Source organism: Gadus macrocephalus, chromosome 4 (assembly GCF_031168955.1).
Source record: "Gadus macrocephalus chromosome 4, ASM3116895v1".
Lineage (NCBI taxonomy): Eukaryota > Metazoa > Chordata > Actinopteri > Gadiformes > Gadidae > Gadus > Gadus macrocephalus.
The window spans coordinates 26,998,240-27,010,007 of record NC_082385.1 but is presented as its reverse complement, the minus strand read 5'-3'; the positions used below and the strand labels follow the sequence as shown (position 1 = coordinate 27,010,007).

Below are 11,768 nucleotides of genomic sequence, written 5' to 3'. Positions count from 1 at the left end.
CTTTAGCTGGGTTGGCAGCTCAGCTTATCAGTCTAAACTGCCGCCTCGCATTATGTTCATACATCATAAAACCATAGATGACGCACACGCGCACACACGCACGGCTGGTCTTTGAAAGAGGGGAAGCAAATTTTCGGCCTACATCATTTAAATTGTCAATTTCTTTATATGTAAATTCTGCTCTCTGTTCCTTTTCAAAGAAATGCTCTGTGACCCTGCCATACCAACTTGCTGTCTTGTCCAGTGACTTGACCAGGGTCCTCTCAATCGCCAGCAGAACTAGGCTGCTTAAACGGCCCCAATGTGTGTGTGTGTGTGTGTGTGTGTGTGTGTGTGTGTGTGTGTGTGTGTGTGCGTGTGACACACACACACACACACACACACACACACACACACACACACACACACACACACACACACACACACACACACACACACACACACACACACACACACATACACACACAGTACAGAGTGTTACGTTTATGACACATAAAGAACGCTCGGTAATAACCCATGGGCCTGTTTTCTGCTCACGGTGGATGATATATGCACAACCTCCCACACACACACACACACACCCCCTAGTGCATTATGGGAGTCTTAACAATCGAACTCTTATCCGCTGAAGGTTACAAAAAGGTCTCAGTAGGTGGACCATATCTACGGCTGTCGTTCTTATTGTCTGTCACTTCCACCCTGAGGACTGTGTTCAACAGGTGACTCCCACAGCCCCGCTGCAGCCATGGAAGGTACGTCTCTGCCTGGACGATGGACAATCACTCGCTTTGGTGGCACTAAAAGGGACAGTTACTTTTGGAGTGGCCCCGTTTTTTGTGCTTCTATTCATTCGTCGTGAAAATGTTTTTAAAATGCCTGTTTCACATCCATTTTTGGAGCTGACATCAAACGCTGACTCAGTGTTTGATGACTGAGCAACAGACTGAAAGTTGTCATCTCAGCCTGCAAGCGTAATATTGTGATTTTGTTTTAAAGCATTATGCATTAGTGCTTTATGTTGCCTAGTAGCAAATAGGTAGATAGATAGATCAATACTTTATTGATCCCCAGGGAAAATTCAAAGTGACTATCAAGTTAGTACTATGGTTGTTTGACAGCAAACAAATTAAAAAAATAATATATATATGTGTAAAATTAAGTGAAAAAACAACTGAAAATAGTAAGTCAAAGTAAATAAATGTTTGTTGTTTTTTCTGCTACAGACAGTGAGAATGGGAAGAAGCCCAAGAAGGTGAGCAGTTCCTATTCTTTTATAAACACTCACTTGAACTAGTCGTTGTAAATGCACTTGTAGACACTATGTCAATACACAGCCACTATTGTGACCTGCATTGTCATCTTAGCTATTTAATGGCCAATTAATTAAAACTTTAAAAAACGTGTTTTGCATGCCCTCCCTCTCTCCTCCCGTTGCGAAGTCGGTGACGGTGTGTGGATACCCGCTGAGTATCTTCTTCATCGTGGTCAACGAGTTCTGCGAGCGCTTCTCCTATTATGGCATGAAAGGTGAGTCTTAACATTAACAGTAACAGTAACATGCTCGGTGAGTTTTAACATTAACATTAACATGCACGGTGAGTTTTAACGTTAACAATAACATTAACATCAACATGCAAGATCAGTTCCTAACATTAGGCCTACTGTTATTTCTGAGGATGGAAGGTACTGCTTGTGTTGCAAAAGTTTAAACAAAGAGAAAAAGGGAATTCTGAGTATCATTTACATTTTATACACATTTATCCAAAGCCACTTACAATAAGTACATTTGTCAAAAAAAAAGAGAAACAACAATATATCCCTGTCAATACAGTGAGGCTGTTCATAGAGACAGGTGGCAAGCACTTTTTTTCCACAACCGCTAGGTTAACCCATGTATGCCGCAAACTAATAAGCTAGGATAAGATGCTATACTATTTTTAAGTGCCACTATCTCCTCTTTTTCAGTCATGAACTGCTCGTTAATGATTAATTGCTCAGTAAAAGAGAGGGTGAAGGCTATCCCATATCTGTTTTTATAATTACTCTAGTCATTTACAGTCGGAGATAAGCATTTTCTTAGTCAGTGTATGTTTGAATTAATGACTGAAGGTAGCACTTTGTAAATGACTGTGGTGGTGTATTTCTGAAACCCTGCTGAATGTTTGTACTGTGTGTCTGCTCTTCTCTGTGTTTGTCTCACTCTCCCCCCTCTCCCCCCTCTCCCTCTCTCCCCCTCCATCCTCTATCCCTCTCTCTCCCCCCTCTGTCTCTCCCCCCCCCCCCTCTCTCTCTCTTTCTCTCTTTCTCTCTCTCTCTCTCTCTCTCTCCCTTTCTCTGTTCTTCTCTGTGTCTGTCTCACTCTCCCCCCCTCCCCCCTCTCCCTCTCTCCCCCTCCATCCTCTCTCCCCCCCCCCCCCCCCCCCCCTCTATCCCCCCCCCCCCCCCCCTCTATCCCTCACCCCCCCACTCTCTCTCTTCAGCGGTGCTGGTGCTGTACTTCCGGTACTTCCTCCGCTGGGACGATGACCTGGCCATCACCATCTACCACACCTTCGTGGCCCTCTGCTACCTCACGCCCATCCTGGGGGCCATCGTGGCCGACTCCTGGCTCGGAAAGTTCAAGTGAGCGCTTTTATTGTGGCGGAGTCGGGAGATTTCCATTAATAACTAATTATGTCACATATCATCAGTATATTTAAACCTAGTAAAGGAGTGTTAAGAGGGGACCACCAATTGTTTTTCCTTGAAGCAAATGTGTTTAATGGGATCATCTATCATCTGGTCAGTCTCATTTGGGAAACATCGATGATGGCAGTAAGTGAATGTGAAGTTGACGTGAAACCGCGTTGAAAGCTGTGGGAAACCATTTTAAGAGTTCGCTGCCTCTGCCGGTCTGTCAGTGCGATCTCACAAGATGGCCGCCCGGCTTGAAGTAACTTCACACTCTGTTTATCGTTCCGTGCCGATAAAGCATGTCTGAACTTCCGCTGGAAAAAAAGTTACTAAAAGGATTCTCTGGGAGGGATTCCTTCCTGATAAGGAATCTCTCGTCAACAGAACAGGAATCTTTGGACTACCTTCTCCCTACTTTGGTAATCCTTATTTACGTTAAACGCTGCATTTTCGTTGTCCTTTCCAGGACCATCGTCTACCTGTCCATCGTTTACACTCTTGGCCAGGTCGTCATGGCAATCAGCGCCATCCATGACATCACAGATTCTAACAAAGACGGGACCCCCGACAACATGACGTTCCACGTGTGAGTTGTGCAACTCACACACAAGCACACATTCGTACACACACACACACACACACACACACGCGCGTATTCATACGCTCACACGTGCTCACACGTGCACCCACACACACACACACACACACACACACACACACACACACACACACACACACACACACACACACACACATACACACACACACACACACACACACACACACACACACACACACACATACACTCACTCTCACAAACAAACAACGAAGATGCATACACTTAACTACTACACACTAAACAAACTAAGGCCCCGCATATACAACTAACAAAACCATATGTGCACATACACGCCCCTACCACACACACGTGCGCATCCACACCCTCCTGTAACCGGTGCTCTCCCTGGTGGTCCTGCAGGGCTCTGTCCATGGTGGGCCTCATCCTGATCGCTCTGGGCACCGGCGGCATCAAACCCTGCGTCGCCGCCTTCGGTGGAGACCAGTTCAATGAGCACCAGGTAAGACAGACACACACACACACACACACACACACACACACACACACACACACAGACAGAGACAGACACACACGCACACACATACACACGCACCCACACACACACACACACACACACACACACACACACACACACACACACACACACACACACACACACACACACACACACACACATACACACACACAGACAGAGACAGACACACACACACACACACCCACACACACACACACACACACACACACACACACACACAATCACACACACACACACACACACACACACACACACACACAGAGACAGACACACACGCACACACATACACACGCACACACACACACACACACACACACACACACACACACACACACACACACACACACACACACACACACACACACACACACACACACATACAGACACACACACGCACACACACACACACACGCACATACAGACAGACAGACACGCACACACACACACGCACACACACACACGCACATACAGACAGACACACACGCACACGCACACATACACAAACACACACGCACATACAGACACACACACACACATACAGACACACACACACACACACACACACACACACACACACACACACACACACACACACACACACACACACACACACACACACACACACACACATACAGACAGATACAAATGCGCACACACACACATGCACACAACCACGCACACACGCACAGATGTAGACAAGATTGTTTTCCAAGTCAACATGTCCTGTTGGCACTCCCATTCTGGACCGGTAGTTGATTGACTAATCAGTGCCTCTTCAGCGCGTCAACCACCGCTTTAGTGTCTTTATTATACCGTTCAAGGACAGAACCTTTGCTTCGCAGATCGCTATCAGATCATTCAGCAGGTTGTTATTAGCTTCCTGAGCACATTGCAAGTCATAAGAGCAGGGTGGAGATGTTGTGATCTGATAGGGTTGAGTCATAAGAGCAGAGCCCTCCACTAGGGGGGTTTAGTCATTAGAGCAGAGCCCTCCACTAGGGGGGTTTAGTCATTAGAGCAGAGCCCTCCATTAGGGGGGTTTAGTCATAAGAGCAGAGCCCTCCACTAGGGGGGTTTAGTCATTAGAGCAGAGCCCTCCACTAGGGGGGTTTAGTCATTAGAGCAGAGCCCTCCACTAGGGGGGTTTAGTCATTAGAGCAGAGCCCTCCACTAGGGGGGTTTAGTCATAAGAGCAGAGCCCTCCACTAGGGGGGTTTAGTCATTAGAGCAGAGCCCTCCACTAGGGGGGTTTAGTCATAAGAGCAGAGCCCTCCACTAGGGGGGTTTAGTCATTAGAGCAGAGCCCTCCACTATGGGGGTTCAGACCAGAGCCCTCCACTAGGGGGGTTTAGTCATTAGAGCAGAGCCCTCCACTAGGGGGGTTTAGTCATTAGAGCAGAGCCCTCCACTAGGGGGGTTTAGTCATTAGAGCAGAGCCCTCCACTAGGGGGGTTTAGTCATAAGAGCAGAGCCCTCCACTAGGGGGGTTTAGTCATTAGAGCAGAGCCCTCCATTAGGGGGGTTTAGTCATAAGAGCAGAGCCCTCCACTAGGGGGGTTTAGTCATTAGAGCAGAGCCCTCCACTAGGGGGGTTTAGTCATTAGAGCAGAGCCCTCCACTAGGGGGGTTTAGTCATAAGAGCAGAGCCCTCCACTAGGGGGGTTTAGTCATTAGAGCAGAGCCCTCCACTATGGGGGTTCAGACCAGAGCCCTCCACTAGGGGGGTTTAGTCATTAGAGCAGAGCCCTCCACTAGGGGGGTTTAGTCATTAGAGCAGAGCCCTCCACCAGGGGGGTTCAGACCAGAGCCCTTCACTAGGGGGGTTCAGTCAGAAGACCAGAGCCCTCCACTAGCAGGTTTAGTCATAAGAGCAGAACCCTCACTAGGGGGGTTTAGTCATTAGACCAGAGCCCTCCAATAGGGCGGTTTAGTCATTAGACCAGAGCCCTCCACAAGGGGGACTTAGTCAGGAGACCAGAGCCCTCCACTAGGAGGGTTTAGTGATAAGAGCAGACCCTTCAAAATGGTTTTGTCTGTTCAACAGGAGAAACAGAGGAGCACCTTCTTCTCCATCTTCTACCTGTCCATCAACGCAGGCAGCCTGCTGTCCACCATCATCACTCCCATCCTCCGAGGTAGGACCCAGGATCTAGAGCACCATCTAGACCTAGTGAAGGACCTAGACCAGAACCTAATCCACGACCTAGGCCAGGTCCTACAACGGGATCAAGACCCCAACATAGACCTTCACCTTGACCAGAACCTAGACTATGACCTAGATCAGGACCTGCAATGAGATCAAGACCCAAACCTCGACCAACACATAGAACAACACCTAGACCATGACCTACATCAGGATCAAGACCACTGTCTGGACCAACACCCATTCCAGGACCTAGTCCAGGATCTAGCATAGACCGAGACATAGGGAAGGATATAGACTATGACATAGGCTAGGATATATACTAGGACATAGGCTAGGATATAGACTAGGACATAGACTAGGATATATACTAGGACATAGACTAGGATATATACTAGGACATAGACTAGGATATAGACTAGGACATAGACTAGGATATAGACTAGGACATAGGCTAGGATATAGACTAGGAGATAGACTAGGATATAGACTAAGACGTAGAGCAGGATATAGCCTATGATCTAGATCAGGGTAACAAAACCCTAATAATTTAATATGGATGTAGTTTTTGCTCTGTAGTTGGATCCATAGTTATTTAACAGCTAAAGGTCCCATGGCATGAAAATCTCACTTTATGAGGTTTTCTAACATTAATATGAGTTCCCCTAGCCTGCCTATCGTCCCCCAGTAGCTAAAACTTGCGTTTGGTGTAAAACGAGCACTAGGTATCCTGCTCGCCTATTAAAAAATGGAAGCTCAGGCGCGCTGATTTGGAAATTACATCCCCTTTCTCTGCCTTGCCCGCCCAGAGAATATGGCCCGCCAATGAGACAATGAGCTACGACCCTGGGAGCGCCACATGTGTGTGTGTGTGTGTGTGTGTGCGATTACACACACTGTGACTGTGTTGTACACTTCTTTGTTATTTGTATAATCGTTCTGCTGTTGGTGTTATGGCTCATAACACGTCGGTTCTTTGACGTCTCTGGTATTCCCTAGTAGTGGGACTCGTAGTGGGGGTTATCTCAGCCATAGTTGAGAAGGAATTGGGGGAAAGGAACTTTGGCTTTGACTCCCTGAAGTACATGAACCGCGACATGGAGGAGAAAGGGATTGTTGCCCGCGATTGTCTCCTGCTTGAGCCCCGCTTCCCGCGCGCCCGCTGCCGAGGGACCACCGCCTCGGCGCCTCCCGCGCGCCCGCTGCCGAGGGACCACCGCCTCGGCGCTTCCCGCTGCCCGCTGCCGAGGGACCACCGCCTCGGCGCCTCCCGCTGCCCGCTGCCGAGGGACCACCGCCTCGGCGCCTCCCGCGCGCCCGCTGCCGAGGGACCACCGCCTCGGCGCTTCCCGCTGCCCGCTGCCGAGGGACCACCGCCTCGGCGCCTCCCGCTGCCCGCTGCCGAGGGACCACCGCCTCGGCGCTTCCCGCTGCCCGCTGCCGAGGGACCACCGCCTCGGCGCTTCCCGCTGCCCGCTGCAGGAGGCGGGGGTGCCCAAGCGCTGCCCACTGCCCACTGCTGAGGCGGTGGTCCCTCGGCAGCGAGGCTCCGGCGGGAGACAATCGTGGTTAACAATCGCGGGCAACAATCCCTTTTCTCATCCATGTCTTGGTTCAGTCAACGTCAGATTGATGTGGACGTGGAAGAACCAGAGACGTCTGAGAACCCGAAGCAGTCGTTTGAGATTCATAATATCGTCTGGAGGCGCACACAGCTTTTGGCCGTGGTCGTGAATATATATTATATGATATAGATATCTATGTATAACTTGATATTATTTAGATATAGAGCTCCAGGACTCGGCCAAAGGCTGTGTGCGCCTCACCATTGCGATACATCCACTGTAAACTACTGATGGGTCGTTTGCGACCGAATCAGTTGAACAAATGAACAAATCTCTAACAAGAACGAACCGAACTGATACTTATCTCTCGTTTGTCTCATTCGTCTTGTTCGTTCTCAAACTCGACTCCTCCAAGACACACTAGTCGCTGACTCACTGACTCGCTGTTCGTTCACTGACTGTGAGTGGTGAAGAGGGAAGAGGCTTAGTGAGCGAGCGTACGATAATACGATTCAATATCAGTGAAATGGTTAATGCATGCCGTTTGTACTTTCTGTGTCATGCCAGATTCATCAAATATTTGAATGTCTTGTCAATCTGGCTCGTTCTTTCATGGTTCGTTCTCCACCCGGGACCCCCACTATCATTGCTAAATCAAGTCTATTATCTTGCTGATATGTTAAACATCCAATAATCAACTACACCCCCCATCCCGCTGCGTTTGGTTAAAGTTGTAATGTTGTGTTGATTGATGACTGACTTCAACGATCGTTTGAGAATGAGAACGAGGAAGGAGCTGAGTCTGACTGACTAAGCTGAGAGCCGTGCATTCCATGATTCGATTCACCGCCACCGGAAACTCGACTGCAAATACTGTGTTATGGTGCCACTAATATCTATATCAGAGCATCCATAAAGTAGCATGCCATGGGACCTGTAAACGTGGAATACTAAAATGTAGCAATGGAAAAAGCTTTTAATGTTTTGTGTGTGTTTTACATTCCTCCAGCCCAGGAGTGCGGCATCTACACCCAGCAGAAGTGTTACCCCCTGGCCTTTGGTGTGCCCGCTGCTCTCATGGTCGTGGCCCTAAGTAAGACCACCTTCCACTCCTCCTCAGTCTCTTTCTTCTCCTCCTCTTTCTCCTCATCCCCCTCCTCCTCCTTCTCCTCCATTAATTTTTCTCCTCCTGCTCTTCCTCCCTCTACAACTCCTCCTCCTGCTCCTCCTTCTTGCTCTATTCCTGCTCTCCCTCCTTCCACTCCTCCACCTCCTGGTCCTCCTTCTCTTTCTCCTCCTCCTCCTCCTTCTCTTTGTCATCCTCCTCCTCCTCCTTCTCTTTCTCCTCCTTCTCTTTCTCCTCCTCCTCCTCCTCCTCCTTCTCTTTCTCCTCCTTCTCTTTCTCCTCCTCCTCCTTCTCTTTCTCCTCCTTCTCTTTCTCCTCTTCCTCCTTCTCTTTCTCCTCCTTCTCTTTCTCCTCCTCCGCCTGCTCCTTATTTTCCTCCTCCTGGTCCTCTTTCTCTTTCTCCTCCTTCTTTTCCTCCTCCTGCTCCTCCTTCTTGTTCTCCTGCTCTGCGTCCTTCTACTCGCTGGTTGTTTCTGTCGGATAACAGTGGGCAAGTGGTGTTCGAATCCCAGCTGAAAGGTTCTGGGTTAGATCCTCCTTATTGTTCACAGGACCACCAGTAGTCGTCCTTGAGCATGAAGCTTGACCTGCGCTTCTGAGTTTCTGCTAAAAGAAGACATTGATTCAGACATAGACGACACTCAGACCCGGCTGGTGGCATTAACACTCTATGAACTTTGTATGGAGTTAAGCTGCCTTGCTCCCGTCAAAAACCCGGTGTGTAGCCATGGTAACGCTGCCGTCTGTGGCAATACATCTCTGTACTGGTGTAGTGTATCGGGGCCTCAAACAAAATCTCGCTTTGGCCCATCAAAGTAACGAGGGCTAGCCCTGCCCATTTATCTCTCCTCCTCCTCCTGCTCTACTTTCTTGTTCTCCTCTTCCTCCTCCATTTATTTATCCTCTTCCTCCTCCTGTGGGAAAGCTATCTCCAGGTGAATAAAGGTTGAATGGAATGGTGATGGTTCCAATGTGTGTGTGTATGTGTGTGTGTGTGTGCCTACAGTTGTGTTCATCGTGGGCAGCAGCATGTACACCAAGGTCGCCCCGAAGGGAAACATCATGCTTGAGGTCTGCAAGTGTATCTGGGTAAGTTGTGGACCAAAGCCACGATTAAAACACACAGAGAGAGGTGGCATTCAGTCCAGCATTTCTAAGACTGGGTCGAGGAGTGATGTTCTGCTGTCTGTCTTCTGTTTGGTCAAGTATGCAGTCAAAAACCGCTTCAGGAACCGTAGCTCGTCCATCCCCAAGCGAGAGCACTGGATGGACTGGGCCGATGAGAAGTATGAGGTGAGAGCACAGCATACATACCTACCTGTACATACCTACCTGTACATACCCCTGTGAATCCCCCCCTCTGTATACAGACCTGTACATGCACCTGTTCATACACCTGTACACAACTACCTGTACATACAGACCTCTTCAAACACACCTGAACATACACCTGTCCATACAGCCCTCTTCAAACACACCTGAACATAAACCTGTCCATACAGCCCTCTTAGAATACCTGAACATAAACCTGTCCATACAGCCCTCTTCAAACACACCTGAACATACACCTGTCCATACAGACCTCTTCAAACACACGTGAACATACACCTGTCCATACAGCCCTCTTCAAACACACCTGAACATAAACCTGTCCATACAGCCCTCTTCAAACACACCTGAACATACACCTGTCCATACAGACCTCTTCAAACACACCTGAACATACACCTGTCCATACAGACCCCTTCAAACACACCTGAACATACACCTGTCCATACAGACCCCTTCAAACACACCTGAACATATACCTGTCCCTACCTACCTGTACACACACCATGTACATACTACCTGTGAATACACCTGTTTGATTCACCTGTGTACACCTGTCCCTACACCTGTGACCCTGTTCCCCTCGCTCCGTCTTCTAGAAACTCCTGATCGCCCAGATAAAGATGGTACTGAAAGTTCTGTTCCTCTACATCCCTCTGCCCATGTTCTGGACTCTCTTCGACCAGCAGGTACGCAACCGGAGGCCACCTTGGATTACCATATTATTAAAGAAAACCCTCATTGTATACTTTTATTAATTTCTGACTTTGTTTTATGTCTCTATTAATTACCTTTGTATGTCTAATGTTAATTGTGTGCTGCTACAATGGCCAGGGCTCATTTGTAAAATAGATATCTATCTCAATGTGATTTTACTCCCAGGTAAAATAAACTGTAAAAAAAAATCGGCTTATGTTGAACAAAACTTTGTAAATTAGTTGTTTATATTCCACGAGTTGAAAGTCAAGTATACTGTGTCTCTACAGGGCTCCAGATGGACACTGCAGGCCACCACCATGGACGGAGACTTTGTAAGACTTTGTCTATTCAAGCTTTTTTTAATGTCTGTTAATCCACTCAGATCCACTTATATATAATCCCCCACAGTAGCTAGTTAAAAAAGCTGTTCACTTTTTAATAAATAAATAATAATAAATAAGTTCTAACTAATGTCCGCCTGGAGGCTAACTAGTGTTGATGTTACTTTGTATTACAGTCTAACTTCTCTTTTTTCTTTTTCTTCCTTTCTCATCTACCTCAGGGACTTTTGGTCATTCAGCCCGACCAGATGCAGGTGAGCAGTGCAGCAGTTCATACATTATATAGATACATTTTGGATGAACGCATCAGTATATTGACCTAATCATCTAGCGGCCATTTGGGTTGAAAACAGTAGCTTGGTGGTTTGATCTGATCGTTGAATTCAGCATTCAGTTCCCCCACCCAGCTAGCGTGTAGAACCAAGATGGCCGCTTGGTGAAAAGTCCCATTGTCCACTTCTTGCTTCAGCACTCCCTCATATAAATATTGGCTTGCATAGTATTCTTTCTTGTTTATTATTTCCCTGTATTTATTTATTTTGCCTTTAGCATTTAGTACTATTGCACATTCATCCTAGTTTTTAACTCTTATTCTATTTGTAACATGGTGTTTGCTGCTGCTGGAAGTGCAATATCCTGATGGAACCTTCCCGGGGGATTTGTAAAGTTCCTATCTATCGCTGTATCGCTGTATCTCTGTATCTCTGTATCTCAGTATCTCAGTCAGTCAGTCAGTCAGTCAGTCAGTCAGTCAGTCAGTCAGTCAGTCAGTCAGTC

The 11,768-nt window shown here is 47.8% G+C and overlaps 1 protein-coding gene across 1 annotated transcript in view; it reads left to right on the top strand.

Moving 5' to 3' along the window:
- Positions 1–614: 614 nt before the first annotated feature.
- The window catches only part of LOC132456469 (solute carrier family 15 member 1-like), an 18,333-nt gene continuing 7,179 nt past the window's right edge, over positions 615–11,768 (top strand). The window contains exons 1-13 of the mRNA XM_060050830.1: positions 615–752; positions 1,224–1,252; positions 1,440–1,527; positions 2,481–2,622; positions 3,140–3,259; positions 3,653–3,752; positions 5,833–5,923; positions 8,506–8,589; positions 9,629–9,711; positions 9,829–9,915; positions 10,551–10,640; positions 10,938–10,982; positions 11,213–11,245. Of these exons, the coding sequence (XP_059906813.1) occupies positions 746–752; positions 1,224–1,252; positions 1,440–1,527; positions 2,481–2,622; positions 3,140–3,259; positions 3,653–3,752; positions 5,833–5,923; positions 8,506–8,589; positions 9,629–9,711; positions 9,829–9,915; positions 10,551–10,640; positions 10,938–10,982; positions 11,213–11,245 (999 nt within the window). The 5' untranslated portion in view covers positions 615–745. The remainder of the gene's footprint in view (positions 753–1,223; positions 1,253–1,439; positions 1,528–2,480; positions 2,623–3,139; positions 3,260–3,652; positions 3,753–5,832; positions 5,924–8,505; positions 8,590–9,628; positions 9,712–9,828; positions 9,916–10,550; positions 10,641–10,937; positions 10,983–11,212; positions 11,246–11,768) is intronic.